Source organism: Anas acuta, chromosome Z, assembly GCF_963932015.1.
Source record: "Anas acuta chromosome Z, bAnaAcu1.1, whole genome shotgun sequence".
Taxonomy (NCBI): Eukaryota; Metazoa; Chordata; class Aves; order Anseriformes; family Anatidae; genus Anas; species Anas acuta.
In genome coordinates, this window is record NC_089017.1 from 7,100,570 (window position 1) to 7,117,068 (window position 16,499).

Genomic DNA, 16,499 nt, shown 5'->3' on the forward strand with positions numbered 1-16,499 from the left:
TCATTTAAGAATTTTAAAAACTTTTTCTAAAAAATTCAGAGTAAATTTCTGGGGGAACTGTCAAAATGCTTTGTTTTCAAAACCACACAACAGAATGTGTCAACTTTTCTGTCACTCCACATTCTCTGCTCCCTCCTTTCCGTATTCTAGCTTCAGACTGAAATCACTTTCAAATTTTGACATGAATTAGTGCATAGTTTCAATCCCATAGATGTTACATTTCTTGATTTGTTGAGTATTTACTAAATAAATAAAATTATATTTAACTTGGAGAGAATAGATATAATTCTGGACAAATTTTTGGGCCAACCCAAGCCCTGAAGGACAGAGACCTGGCTGGTACTCTGGGAAATGAAGATGGACATTTGCCTCAAAGCTTATCCCTTCCTACATTCTCTGGCTGGTGTATGGATAATGCTTGCACAGGAGCTTGAGGCTTTTCTCTGTTCTCCTTTTCTCTGTTCTGTTGCAATACCAGGCTCAGTCCCAATATGCTACCCATACCTCACATATCCTAAATCAATTCTTACCAAGGTTTTTTTTGTGGTTTGATTGTTTGTTTTTAGCAGTGAAGCTCCTTGATTCTGTACCATCATCACAGCAAGCTGAACTTGCAGAATGCCGCCCGGTGTCCAATATTTAATAGCTATTAACAGCATCTAAGACATCTGGAAGCCTTCAACAGAAGACTGCCTCTGATTTAGATGAATAACCAACAGGCTGGTGGTAGTTAAAAGTTTTTCTCTGCTGATTTTTCTTAAAATAAGCTTTCAGGTGTGGTACCTGCCAACTTCTCTGAGCCTCTTTATGTATGAAAATCCAGGCATCCCCTCTTTTGATTCTGATCCTATTTCACCTTCAGTACTTCAGCTATTGTAATCTTCTGTAAGCTCTTGACAGGAAAGCCCATCTATTAGATTAATCTAAGTATAAAGGCTTCTTCATATTCTTGCTCTTAAAATGACAGAAAGATAGTAGAAACACCTGAGCTTTTCCTCTGTGCACGAGTGATTTAATGAACAGCTAGAAAAGCTGCAAAGATAAAAGCATGAAAAGGCCCCAAGTTAACAAAGGTGTTAAACCATGTCTCTTGCATTTTTACAGAGGTTTCAAGAAACACTCATCTGTCACTTAATGACAGGACTTATCCAACACCTTTGAAACCTTCTATGAAAACCAATGGCTGTGTCAAAAGGATCTGCAGCAGGCACTTCACTCTTATTTCACAGAAGGAAAAAAAACTTTTCCCTTCTGTGAAATAAAGGGGAAACTTTTTTCTCACTGTTATTGTAATGTCTTTTGCAGACATATCTCAGTACCAAGGACCATATTTACAAGCAGCACAGAATGTTACAGTGATAAGCACATGCTAAGAAGGTTCATGACCACAGTTTTGCCTCTAAGCATGTAGCTATTCATCCAAGGATGGATTTAATGAAGTATTCAGAGTACTCAGACACCACTGTGATAAGTGCAAGATGATTCTTCCTCTTGCCAAGAGCTGAGATCTAACTCCTCATTTATGAGCTAAGTATTCACTACAGTTTATATTTAGTACTTCCTAAGAATATAAAAAGGTAGACATGTAGCTATTTTTTTTAAAAAGATGCATTTTCTGGTGTATCTACTGTACTATCAGTACATTTGTTAATAGTCTACAAGCAGTTATCAAAGTCAGCATTGTCGGGTTTGTCATTAGACCAGAGCAGCAACCAGCCTCCTTGGGGAGTCCAGCAAGCTGAAGTTTATTTTCTGTTCTATGAACACATTCATTATTAAACACAGTGTTGGGGATAAAATGTTTTAGGCTGAAGTTTGATTTTTTAAAATAGATTTTATCTTTTTTTTTTTTTTTTTAATATTCAAATGAAAACTCTAGAATTGGAACTCCAACACTTCATGTTTTGCTACTGGACAATATTAGTGAGTGTTTTTGAGCTTCTCTTTTGAACCTCAAAAAATATGTCTTCAAGTTTTATCATTTTTGTCAAATAAGCATTTTCTACCATGTTCTTAAAAGGTTTCTGTTCACTTTTATTTACTGCTCATTCTTGTGGTTACACCCAGATATAATTTATCTTATGTGAGCTGTCAGTCAGACATTCTGAAATGAACATAACTGAGCATATTTCCTTTGTGACCACCACATAGTATGAAAATCCTCAAGCACTGAACAATTTAGTCCTGAAATACTATGCTGTCACTGGTGAAAGAGTCCACTACCACAGTATGATCACTTTCCTGCCTTTGGGGTGCCAATTAGTATCTCGGTATGGGCTGTATGTACTCTGTATCAGCTCAGATCGTTCACACATTGCCATGCATTTCCCTTATTAACACATCCATGGTATCAAAACATGACATCCTTGTGACACAAAGGGAATGAATCCCTTTGTCCTTTCCAAATATAACCATAGAGGCTTCTATTTCAGTTTTCCTCTAACATTTGAAACAGCTTGTACCTGACCAGACACCACCAGACTTGTCTATAAGCACAGCAGAGTGTGGTGCAGGGGTCCCCAAAATGAAGCATCTGCATAGCTGTGTCACAGTAAGTAAAGCCTCCACTTTACTCCCTAGCTACAGGGGTGCTGCTGGTGGTGAAATGACCTTTATATCTAGCAGCAGGTCATCATCTTACAAGGCCATTAATGACCATCACAAAGTGTACATTTTCATGCGTAAACAGGTTTAGCAGTCATTCATTACAAATACGTTTAATTGAACTGTAATTTTCAGGCCAGGTTTTACCTTCTTGCTCCAGTGAATTGTACATTATTTTTGTTATTTGTCAGATACATTTCTAGATGCTTCCTCCTCCCTTTTATTTCTTTTCCTCAATCTTCTATTTAGATACGCAGAAGCCATATCTTCTAAAACTGCCTTAAAAAGCATGCCTAAAATTTATGCCAAATTGCCTGTTAAAGAGGATCTGGAGACTAAACACAGGTTATTAAAACAAGAAAAAAACAGCAACAATTATCCTTTGATTGTATTACACATATGCTCTTGTGCACCCTCTGCCTGTGAAACATGCTGTGCTAACAAGAAACCCTTCTGTGCCATAGTATATGCATTGCAAATCATCATCACTCCCTGCAGCCCTTTGTCATAGCCCCATTCACCAAGAGTCTTTTTGACACACCTGAGACTGGCTTTATTACTGGTCCCACCACACAGTATGGAGGCAGAAATAATGACTTGAATTGCCTGGCTATGTTACAGGTAGGAGAAACAATTTAGTTCCTGCTGTTTGGTGACTAAAAGGAAAATAGCCAGAGATATTACCCTTTTGCCACTTCCAGAGGGAGAGACTTTTGTGCCAGACTGGCTGTGGGGAGCAGATACAGAAAGTTCTTGCTCCCACTGAAGGGTATGTCCTGGATGTACTGCCTGAATATCAAAGTTACATGAATCCCATGTTATGCTTCTAAGTTCTTCCTCCCATCTGTCTCCCCCACTGGTCTACAAATAAAGAAATCATGATCTTGTCATGTTGGCCACGAGATTGCTCTGAACAGGGAAAGATGTGCCCCGATGTGCCTTATAATTTGTCTAGATGTTTCTGAATCAATTTCCTGTTGGGCTAGCAGTAGGAAGAGGAGATTGAAACATAGTGAATGGTAGCGAAAGTACTACAGAAAGATTGAGATACGCAATCTGCTTTTTAGCACAAGGAAAAAAAAACACACAACACTTTCCTCCCTAGTACTATGGTTGTGTAATTCAACAGCATGTTAATCTCTCAATATAATAACCGCACATTACCACAGAGAACAGCTTACAGATTTGCATGACTGAAGGTCATTTAAACCTATTAAAATTCTGTGCAGGAGACGAATGCTTGTTACAAACAGCAGAGATGCCAGGTCCTCCACTGTCAATGTCTGCACACTCTCAGCGTGTTCACCAAGCTTTCACTTTTAGACAATGCCATGGCATGTTTAACCAAACTCCTCAGTCTGGAAAACTCATGTATGTAGTTTCTAGTAGTCAACAAACATACTACAGTGGCAGTATCTTTGCTTATTGTCCCTGTGGGAGCAGCCAAGTGCTCTAATAAGAATCAGGGTCTGTTTGTGACATATAATTTAAACATGTGAAGATAGGTTATGTTCTTTAACAATCTTCCATATAAAGGGAAAGAGACACCCAAAAGATGAGTGCAGAGAAACATGGTTAAATAGCAAACTAGTCATGATATATCTTGACAGTCTTAGGTAACATTACTAACAGATCTTGTTGCCGCCTTCCATTTCTAAGTTGGGCATTATTACAGGATTGGGTCCAAGAAGGAAGGCCAAGCTAGGTGAGAACAGAATAAAAGGGTTAAGGGGACTGCATCCCTCTTCCACTTGGAAGGAAAACGTGGTGGCAATTGCAGGCATGTAGCATTGAGGTTTCCCTTTGCAGTCTCTATTCCCAGTGCAGAGTGATTTAACACTATTATACATTCAGGGAATTCCTCTTACATGTAAATGACAGAGCAGAGGGCCCAACTGCCTTCTCTGCTAGGTTCTCAAGTAAGTTACCAGTTCTGGTTTGTTTCTGATCAGGAAGTTCTAAAGAAACACCATACCAACATCTACCAGGAAAACTTCCTTGTGCAGTGAGGCATAGGCAGCACTTCTGAAAAATTAGGCCCCACATACTGGGCAAATCACAAAGGCACTGGTGTCTGTACTTCCCACCGATTTACCAGGATGGCTAGATAACCATTCGGTATACCTTAGGTAACTAAAATGGGGTACCTCAATCCATGTTTAGCCATCTAGGTAAGAACAATTTCTCTGTCTGCTCTGAGCAAAACCATGGCTATCTGAAAAATCAGGTTAAAATCAGCTAAATTTAGGAGATTAGATTATTGACTGAACTGAGTCTACCTATATTCCCCCACCCCAGCAACTATGAAAAAACTCTGAAATTCGTTGTTAAATAGGAACTACTCTACAAACCAAATATGTGAGCAGTATGGACAGACAGATCTAACATACAACATCTCACCATTTTCAAATTTTTACTAAATTTCAGGTTGAAGTGTTATTTAGGACTTAGAACAAATGTGAAGTACTTTTGTGAGATAAAGTAATGAAAACCAGAATGTGGCATTATTAGACACTGCTGCTAATATCTGTGAACTCTTTTTCTATGTTATTAGCAACATGTTGCTATTGGAGTACAAGAATTATGTACCAGACTAATTATATTCAATGTATTTCTAGATTTACTGACCATGATCTGCAGTGTATTTATTGTGTTTAACTAGCTGGACTAAAATATTAGTGAATTATGTTGAGAGGTACTTGAAAAAGCTTCTCCTCAAGCTTTATGCTGGGCACTTTTTTATATAAAGACACACTGTCTTTCAGAGATATGAGATATTTGGGTTTACCTATTCATCGCTGGCTCTCATCTGTGGCAGCTGCATGATTATATTGTTCACTCCATGATTCTGATTCCAATTAGACCTGTTTGTCAGAAGATCTGAAGTGGTAGTCAACATATGAAAGGCTGACAAAACCATAGTTATGATAGTGTCAGTACTATGGAAAAAATTTTTTAGTTCTTGAGACTCAAAGCCTTTCTATTTATGTTGAAGTATATCTGGTACCTAGAAACTGCAATTAAAATTTTCGTTTCAATTTCAATCTGTTAATCATTCTACTATTTCCAAAATAGGCAAAAATTTGAATGGTCACAGGCAAAATTCAATACAGAAAGCATATGGAAGCTAAGATTAGCCACAGTGATCCCAACCCTTTTAGGCTGGAAATCATAACATAAAAGCATAACATCACAAAAACAGCCTTCTGGGTTTAGATTCCTTGGCCTCTCATTAGTAAAGTGCTGATACAGTATGCAAATTTTACTACACTCTTCAATACAGCAGGGTTTGTTTGAAGCTGGCTTGAGCTGTTCATGAGCAGGTCAGTTCTTTCACCATCACAGTTAAAAGGCCCATCCTGGCTCTTACTAAAGCCAAGTGGAAACTCTTCACTGTGAATCGGAGCAGGATCTGAGTAACTCCCTTTCACAAAGGCATGTTCTGCAAGGAAAACTTAGAACAAATCTTTTATTACTGCTTTCTGAGGGACTGATGTTATGAGGCATATTAACTACCAACATGAAGAATATGCAGAGAACCTTATATTTATTCTTCAATAAACAGAACATTATTGAGCTACATACCACGTGTTTGCCAGTTACCTCATTGTATAACATTATTCAATTTACTGTTGTAAAGGGAAATACTTTTAATTGTCTTTAAGAGCAAGTGTCTGATCCTGCTACAAGTCAGTTCAGAATTGCTACATAGTGTGCAATACTGAACAGCATTTTGAAAATAAAACCACATAGCAGTGACACCAATTACAACCCTAAAGCTACCATTCATGAAAATGTTTCACCATAACCAAACAGGCTATCTTTAACTGTTGTTTTAAAGCAACAGAAGAAAAGAAGAGTTCGAAGGTACCAAAAATAATTAGCCCTCAGTCTAATGGATTCATTAAAACTAATGGAAATGACTCTCACGTCTACTGAGAGAAGCTGTTTTTATGAACTTATTTCCATGATCATTAAAAATGCAATAAAATGAAATGCCTGCCATGGTTCTTCAAAAAAAAAAACCACCACACACACACACAAAAAAAAACACAACCCACAAAAACATTAAGTATTTTCCCATAACTACATAAAATTGTAGAGAAAGAAACATGCAAACATACCCAATACCTTACACATGCCATTAATACAGATATCTCTGCTGTGCCTTCCTTCAAAGCAAGGAGTACCATCAGTGACTGCATCCAACATCTTCTCTGAAAAATGGCCATCTATTGGGCGACAGTGGAGCTCACAGGGGTTTGCTGAAATGAAAACAAAATACTCCCTCAGAAAATATTACAGCAGGACATTAAAGTCCTGCTTAATTAATTAATTAATTAATTAATGCACTGAGAATGACCGTATATCTTCACCGCACCATCCACTAGCTTTCTCTTATATTTGCTGACAAGAAATAGCATAACTAGACTCAGTTACCAAAGCAATCATAGTAATGCTAACTAGCAAGTAGCAGAGGCCTGATAAACATGACTAGAGTAGGAAGCAGAGAGAGCCCTGTACCATCAGACCTCCCAAACCTCCACCCTTTCTGTTGTCAATATATTAAAATCCAGCTGGCTGAATTGAGCAGTAATAAGGCCATCAGTTGGGATGGAGAAAGGGACAGGAAACTGGCAGAAACAACAGTCATCAGTGAGGGGAAAAGGAGGAATTTGGGAGTAAGATTGCCAAGGCAAACTGGTTTTTATCAGCTGATGTCTGAGTGATTTCAGATAATTTATAACTCTTGATCAGTGCTGCCAACCCCTCTCAGTGAGCAGTGAAATGATTGCTTCTCATCTTCTGCCTGTCAGTCGAGGGTCACATCTCTGCTTAATTTCAGATACCTGCTGGCAGTTAATAAATTATTTCAAACACTTGATTTTTTTCCTGGTTGGCAATTTATGAAATGGAGATAATACTGGTGAGTCTGACATATCCAGGCTTGTTTTGTATAGATGTGCAACAGAGAAGAGAAAAACTGCAGCAAAAGCAATTTGTGATTCTCTGTAAGGGCCCAGCCTTATCCTAGTCCATACATTGAATAAAAAGAGCCAAACAGGCACTTGCCCCACCTCATAGATGCTGGTCTTTGGGAACCTGAAGTTTTGAATCTCAGGCTTAAGTGAGTGAAAGGACACAAGTTTGATAAATCAGTTGTAAGCACAGAAGATGAGCTAGAATTGAAACCATGGTCAAAGCCAAAGACATATTATCTGCCCTCAGATCACTACCCTAGAAACCCTCCAGCACAGTCACCAGGGGTATCCACAGCTTCTCTTCACAGCCGGTGCCAGTGCCTCGTCACCCTCAGAGTGAAGAATTTCTTCCTAATATCTACAATAAATCTCTCCTCTTTCAGTTTAAAGCCATTCCCCCTTGTCCTATCACTCCACTCCCTGACAAAGAGTTCCTTCCCAGCTTCCCTGTAGGCCACACTCAGTGCTATCTGACTGAAAGAATCCACTATGTGGACAGCTATCCACTGTCACATCCAGGAGGGACAGCAGCAGCAGAACCATCTTTTGCTCCTGGTCTGTTCCAAGACCCTGATCTAACCAAGTGGCACAGCAATTTGTTCATGTTCAGCAAGCCAAAATCCTTTGCTGAGCAAAGCAGTAGGCCTTAAAACTGCCAGTTAGTAGGAACTTCAAGGCACCGTATTGAGCCATTTTGCTAAAATCTCCCTGGGTGCTACAGAGGTGCCTGTGCCGAGTCACATTTTCATCTTATGCCAGATAGCCAACAACTGCTCCCTTGGTCTCAGAGCAATGCAGGGTAACTATAAATTGATATCCTAGACGATGAATTTCTGTTTCCCCTTCCTCCTTTGTTGACCTTGCTTCTGTCATACAAAGAGCTGTATTTAAAATTGGACAAGTTTCTAGTAATGAGAGAAATTCAATTTTTTGCTAATGCAGAGAAACCAAATCATTTCCTTTAAAAGAGCTTATGCTTTTGAAGGGGGAAATTCACTTTCATTGCTCTGGCTTGTACATCACCAACACATACACAGCACCATGCAGTGCACAAAAGTGACAGCAGCTCCTGGCCCTAAAGCGCTTGCAATACCAGCACTGACTCCTGCACAGTCTGAACTTTAACATTATTAATCTCATTCATGTAACCAGCATTGCTTTAAAACTGGTATCCAAAAAATAAAAAGGGGATACTCCAGAACATCCAAAACCTTAATGAGGAGCTTTGTTTTCCCTCTTGTCAGTAGAGCTAAACGTTTTTTTAAGACTGACAACAATGATGTGCTTGTGGCTTCTGAAATAATGATCTCTTAATAAAGAAAGGGCAATAGAGGGATTAGAGGCAGAGGAGACTGAGGTAATGACACTGGTGGAAATCAGGGTGATAATCAGTCACATTCAAGAATATCAACAGAGATTGAACTAGAAAAATCTCAAGCAAGAACATTAAGTTTGTAAACCTTATCAGTCTTCAGACCCTCTGTGAAAATTCTCAGCCATAACCTCTGCCAGTTGTTCTGATAACAACAGTCCTGATAAGCAATACAATTTATTTTACCTTTAGCTAGAGAAATTGTTTTTTGGTTAATTTGATTATGTTAGTGCTCTAAAGTTTGCTTCATCTTCTCACCACACCTTTTTTTTTTTAAATGCTAGTCACAGTATTCATACAGTAAGGAGAACAGAAGAATCCCAGCAAGTCTGTGACCTGTTAAAAATGCATCCTGACTGATCCAGACTTTGCTTAAAGCCATTTCAGCTTTTACACTGCTCATAATGAAATATGTAGAGTAGTAGCTTGATACCTGTATCTCCTCCCTAGCTGTATGTTGAAATAACAAGCAAGACTGTATCCAGTTTCATTTCAGAAATCAATGAACAAGAAAAAACAGGCAGTGCTGACTACTGACATATTCCTGTCACGACGATGGTCTAAGTATATAACTCAGAAATAGTTTGTAGGGAAAGATAATCTTCCTCGCTAAGCCAAATGAAAAAGTAAAAATAAATAACAAGCAAACTTTCAGACTTGAAAAGCCTCATGAATCAGAGAAGAGCTTTGTAGACCTGAAAGCTTTCCTGTTTTTCCTAATTGTAGTAATTCATCTAAAAATAGATCCTACCTATATGACAAATGCATTTCTTCCTGTCAGTTTTCTACTGAGACCCACTGGAAATGAGAGATTATTGTTCCTTCCCCACAGACACTCCTATCCAATATTTTATACTACTGTCCTCATTCTTAAAGCTATTTTCTTATTTCATCTGCATGGGAGGCTGATTAGGGCACTACTGAGGAAATTATCCAAACACTATATTAGTCATTCATTTGCTGAAATTATTTACTTATCTATCATTATTATTTTTTTTACAGCTGAGCTCAAGGATCTGATGAAGTATCAGGGCTCCATTATTCTAGGGCTGTAAATAAACTTCACAAGAATCAGTCACTGTCTTCCAAATATCTAACATTTGAACATGAGACAGATATAAGAAAGGTCTTACCTACTATTTTCAGATAGACAACTGACATACATGGAAAATATTTTGCCTCATATGATGGAAGAACTCAAAAGCAAAGACTGGTGTTGAATTCACATTTTCTAACTCTTATTTTAGTCCTCAAAAAAACTAAAAAGACTAAACAGAGTTCAATGCAAGGGTTTGCATTGCATTAGGGCTGCTCAAAAAGAACTCCTTAAAGCAGCTGGTTTAGTTTCCATTACTTCAGTAAATTTAGTTAATTCACGATGAGACTTTAACAAAAAGGCTGTCATTTTAGTAATTTTTAAGCCAAAAGACACAGAAATTCTTGCAATCCAGCATATACATGGAATACTACATCCAACCTGTAAACATTCAGTAATGATCAGATTTCTGCCTGAAATTTCTCTACACCAAAGTAGGATCAAAGCCACTTAGGTTGCTCATGCCCTGTTTGTGTTGCAATATAAAATGATAACATTAATTCGTCTAACCTTCTACACGACCAGCAATAAAGAACTCTTGATGTGTTATCTAAAGTGTTCTTGTATTATTTTGGCTGTTACTGCTTCTCCTACCTTTCACAGGCATGAAGAACTGCAGGAGCCTGCTCTCCCTTGACTCTCTTTGGACTATCTCTCCCCCTCTCCCCCCTCTTGAATTGAGGGTCTCAGAAGCTGCAGTATGAAGTTCAATGGCATAAAACTTGATGCTGAAACTTTTCACTTGATGGTTAAAGCAGAAGAGCTACATTCAAACCTAGCTAATAAGATCATGGTGTCCTGCTTTTCAAAGTCAAGTTAACAAGGGCATAAAACTGCTTGAGGCTTTGTAGCTTCCAGACCTGAGCACAACGCTGCATGGAGCCATGCCGGCTTGCTAGCCTGTACCTCTACTAGCTCAGGGATATGTATGCAATACACCTTTAGAAACAATCTTCAAGCACTTTGTATTTAAATCACTCAATCTTCTCCTTTCTGGACAAGCACTTGCCTTTTTCTTGCCTTTACTTTAAACTATGATTTTTAAATTGCTTGTCTTTCATTTTGCTCTTCTGTGAACCTCATCCAGGTTGTCTGGCATTGCATTGGCCCTAGTTGAATATGTGTGCTTTTTTTTCCCTGCATATAGCAGAACAGAATTCAGATTCACCAGCAAAATAACATGAAGATAACCAGAAAAGAACATGTTCCCTGCTCTAAGCAGAAATACAAAATCCAAACATTTCCTTTACAGCTGACTTCCATGAGTTTGAATGCAGGAAGGGTCCAACTTAACCTGACTGAGATGGATGTGATTAATCTGTCTGCCAGCAGATGACAAGGCTTCAATAGTTTTTTCCCAGCTTCACAAGGAACAAAAGAGGTGGGCCTATACTCCTGAAATCCTTGCCAGTCTGTGAGAAGTCAGAACAGGATGAGGAAATCCAAAACAAAATTAGAAAAGACAATTGCCCAGCAGACAAAACAGGTAAAAAGAAACTAAGGTGAAACTACCTTATCACACTAAACAAACTTGGAACTGCAAGAGAAAATTTAATTCCAAAGCAATGGCAGCAGAGACATTATCTTACACTGTTAGCTGAAGCCTTGTGACTATATCAGTACAGATCTTACTTGACACACAGACGTATTTTGGAAGAAATATGAAATTTCCCACTCTTTAGCTACATAACCCCTATCTGCCAGTGAATTAGATGAACCTGGCACACACTGAGAAAAGAATGGTGTTTATATGATTACTTTAATCACTTTAATGTAAGACGCATGATGACTATGTGGACTTTAAGTCCTAGGAAGCTATCAGGTTCAGATAAATGTAATTTGTCAAAAGGTATGATAAAAATAGATGTGAGCTCAGCGTGATGACAACAGAAATAATTTAGCACCAAAATCTGACTAAAGTGTCAATGCAGGGGCCAGAATTATGAGAACAATTCAGTAGATACCCTGGTCAGAGACACCATAACACCAAAAAAATTCTTGAACCTGCAAGTTCCCTTCATGTTGACATTCCCATGGATACTCAGGTGTTCTAGCATGAGCACACAGGTTTCTGTGCTCCAGGACAACTCTACAATAGGACTGTGCAAGTCCCCACAGGAGGCTCAAACTCGTTGTCCTGGTTTCAGTTAGCACAGAATTAATTTTCTTCCTAGTAGCTGGTGGAATGCTGTGTTTTGGCTTGGGATGAGAAGAGTGCTGATAACACCCCGATGCTTTAATTGTTGCAGAGCAGTGCTTATACTAAGCCAAGGACATCTCAGCCTTTTGCTCTGTCCTGCCAGCGGGCAGGCTGGGGGTGCAGTAAGAGCTGGGAGGGGACAGACCCAGGACAGGTGACCCAAACTAGCCAAAGGGGTATTCCATACCATCTGACGTCATGCTAAACAATATATAGGGGTGGCTAGCCGGGGGGAGGGGGCCGGACTGCTCGGGGTTAGGCTGGGCATCGGTCAGCGAGTGGTGAGCAATTGCATTGTGCATCACTTGTTTGTACATACTATTATTACTTTCCTATTATCACCATTGTATTATTATTGTTATTATTTTATTATTATTTTGTTATTATTATTTTCCTGTCTTATTAAACTGTCTTTATCTCAACTCACGGGCTTCACTTTCCATTTCTCTCCCCCGTCCCAGAGAGGGAGGGGGGAGGGTGAGCGAACGGCTGCGTGGTGTTTAGCTGCCGGCCGGGTTAAACCACGACACTCGTCTGAAACAGGAGGGAAAAATCTCAAAGTATTTAGAATCTTAACCATAGCTGGCCTAGGACACAGCAAGGTATGACCCACTTCTTTCCTTTCCAGTTGCTTGTTAAAGCTACTTGCTGCATCTCACTATTTACAATAGAATCTTTATGAAGGTACAATTTACACAGTGGGAAAGAACACTTAAACGGTGTTTAATTAAGTGACAATCATTATAACTTGGTTAAGGAAACTATGTAATTAAAGATGGGAGAGATGGTCATCAAGGTTTCTTTCACCATTTACCATTTTTCCAGAAGGATGAAGGAACGCAGAAATTAACAGCATCTAGAAAATTTTTATCTCAGGGTTTCATCGCAACTAAATCTTTTCACAAAAAAAAAAACCTGTTACATCAATCAGGGTTTGGTAAAGCTTCAAAACACTTTCTTTTTCCCCTTATATCACATGTACAGGGTGAGAGAATTGAAAATGACTGATAATAAAACAAGCCAAAACCTTCTTGGCTGCAAGCTTCAAGTAGGAACAGAGTACTCCAAAAATTCTTTAAAATGGGATGGCATAATTTAGGGTGAAAAGTAAGGGAAGATGGTATAGACTGAGAGCCCTGAAGCATCAGCTCTCTTTGTGGGGGTTTACAAGAGACTGTTGGTTTGCTTTTGTTCAAAGTCTTGTTTTGTTTTGGACAAACACAGGAAAGGCTCAGACTGCTCCATCTCAGGCAGAGAACTGACTGATGAACCTACTTGAAGTTATTGTGCCCAGAACATCGTTAGAAAACACTGAAAGGTGACAGAAAATTAACATTTGAAATGACAGGAAAACTGCCTGATGTACTTCAGTGCAATAGCTGGACACAGCTGGACAAAACTGGAAGCACTACGCCCACAATAGCTACCTACTGCCATAAACAGTCATACAAAATTATGTTAGATGAAGGATCAGCACAGGATTTGGCCAACTGTCTGTCTAAATGCATGTCCCCTGAAAACTGACCTGAGGAAGCCAGGATAAGATAGAGTTTAGTAGCAAGAAAACACTTTACATGATGTTAATAGAATGTAAGAATGAAGTTGCAAACTTTATTTTTATTTTTATTTTATTTTATTTTATTTTATTTTATTTTATTTTATTTTATTTTATTTTATTTTATTTTATTTTATTTTATTTTATTTTATTTTATTTTATTTTATTTTATTTTATTATTTTGTGGACCTCATAGATCATGAGGGAGAAATGCAGATCTACACTGAAATTCTGGCTGCTGAGAAAACATAGACAAAAATAGACAAAAAACCTTGTAAGCCAGAGAAGAAATATTTGCTTGATATTTGAAGGATTTGGCAAAAGGTCACCAAAACCGAGGATGTTTCAAATAGAATGGGATAGCATAGTTGAGTTGGAAGGAACTTACAAAGATCATAGAGTCCAACTGCCTGACCTTTTCAGGGCTAACCAAAAGTAAAAGCATGTTACTGAGGGCATTGTCAAATGCATCTTCAACATTGCATGGGGCATCAACCACCTCGCTAGAAAGACTGTTCCAGTGGTTGGCCATCAGCATGGTAAAGAAATTGCTCCTAATGTCCAGTCTGAACCTCCCCTGGTCCAGCTTTGTGCTGTTCCATGTGTGCTGTCATTGGTTCCCAGGGAGTAGAGACTTGTACTTTCCACCTCCCCTGGTCACAAAGTTGCAGAGAGCAATGAGGTCGCCTCTGAGCCTCCCTTTCTCTAAAGCACACAACCCAAGCATCCTCAGCCTCTCCTCACAGGACATGCCTTCCAGCCCTGATATCAGCTTTCTTGTCCTCTTGCTCTTTGTACAGAAGGATGCTGTGAGGAATGCTATCAAAGGTCTTATTAAAATCCCAAAAGATTACGTCTGCTGCCTTCCCTTCATCCACCAAATGGATGACTGTATCATATAGAAGGAGATCAAATTACTAAGGCAGGACTTTCCCTTCATGAACCCATGCTGATGATGCCTGATAGTTGCTTTGTTCGTTAACTGACTTTCAGTAGCATCCAGGACAACCTTCTCCATAACTCTTCCAAGTACTGAGGTTAAACTAACAGGTCAACAGTTTCCTGGGTCATGCCCTTTTTGTAGAAGGGTATAGTATTGGCTAGCTTCCAGCCAGCAGGGACCTCTGCAGACTCCCACTGCCTTTGGTAAATTGTTGAGAGGGGTCCAGCTGTAACATCCCCTAACTCTTTCAGCACCGTGGGGAGAAATCTCGTCAGGCTCCATTGACTTATGAATATTTTGCTGATATAGCTGTTCAGTTACAATTTTGGTGACCACAGATGGGAAGTCACTGCTCCCCCAGTCATGGTCCTCCAGCTCTGAGGACCAGGCAGCCTAAGATTTGTCATTATTGTTAAAAACTGAGGCAAAAAACAAGGCATTAAATGTGCCTTTTCCTCCTTCTTATTTCTTAGGTCACCATCTACCTACCAGTACCTACCTCCACCTACCAGTCCATTGTTTTTCTCTTGCAGCTGACATACTTGAAAAAGCCTTTTTTTTGTTGTCTGACAAAACAAAAGTGACCAGGGTCAAGTCAAGCTGGGCTTTGACTTTTCTTGTTCTCTCCCTGCACTTGCAAAACGCAGCCCTCTCATCTCCCTGTGAAGCCTCGTATCTTTTCTTTTTCTGCCCTAGTACCAGAAGGAATTCCCTGTTCAGCCAGGCCAGTCTTCTGCCCACTTGCTTGCCTTGTGGCACAGAGGGATTGCCTAATCTTGGGAATTTGTTCAAGACATTAAAAAAATCATAGCTTCGTACCTGTGTTATAAACTGGCACCCAGTGGTAGAATTCATTTTGGTAGGGAACTGTGTCAAATTCAGTGCACTGCATCTGACGAAAGGTGGGCAAGCCTTTTTGACAGGGGCTAATGTTACACATGCGATAGCGTTTCCTTTCTCCAGTGCAGTAGTCTCCTCCAAACTGTGGTCTAGAAAAGAATCATTGAGACTAAGATGTGATACTCTGGGTGAAAAGTAGTTTCAAACATGCAATGACTTTTGGGTTCCAATGGGATAACAAGGTGAATCCAAATCCTTTACAGGGTAGTCATATTGTTCACATGTTCAATTACCCAAACATATTCTTATGAAGTATAGGAATCTAGAGGCACTTTGTATCTTGTTACAAGCACAAAGAAGTGCTTGGTACATTGCCTGGCTGAACTTACATCAAATTACCTTATCAAATGAACTCCCCAAAATGCCTTATTTTCCAGAATAATTGACAGTTCTTCCAAAAAAGCCAAGTGATCTCAACTGTTAGGGACCCTCTTAGTGATTTTTCAAATTGAGATGTAGTGTCCTCATAAATTCAAGTATGTATTAGAAAACTCTGCCCTTCATGTTCTGTACCCATCAGCTCATGTATATGAAGCTCAAACAAAGCTGATGCTGATGACTAAAATAAAACATGAAAGGCAAGTCCTTGATTTCCCTTAGGAACAGAATGCTACCTATTGCTCCTACCCTGTGTATGAAGATGCTTGTTTGTGTATGACAGTATTATTAAAACAACATTTCTAACATTTACACAAAGCTAGCATGCAAAATAACAGGATTTTTTTTTTCATTTTGAATAGAAATAAACTCAGTGGAAGGCTAGGATTAAAGTATAAGAAAGACAATGACTGTAAAAGGTGAGCCTTTACCCGTTGGTAAAATAGCATCATAAAAAGTGTCTCCAACA

The 16,499-nt window shown here is 39.1% G+C and overlaps 1 protein-coding gene across 3 annotated transcripts in view; it reads right to left on the reverse strand.

Annotated features, from left to right (window-relative positions):
- ADAMTS12 (ADAM metallopeptidase with thrombospondin type 1 motif 12) overlaps positions 1–16,499 on the reverse strand; it is a 172,173-nt gene that overhangs the window by 45,015 nt on the left and 110,659 nt on the right. For 2 of the 3 annotated variants that reach the window (XM_068666284.1, XM_068666286.1), the window contains 2 exons: positions 15,572–15,741; positions 6,736–6,869 (listed from right to left, as the gene is read on the reverse strand). In XM_068666284.1, coding sequence (XP_068522385.1) covers positions 6,736–6,869; positions 15,572–15,741 — 304 coding nt within the window. Of the gene's footprint in view, positions 1–6,728; positions 6,870–15,571; positions 15,742–16,499 lie in introns of all 3 variants that reach the window. The other variant, XM_068666285.1, reaches the window with a different exon arrangement.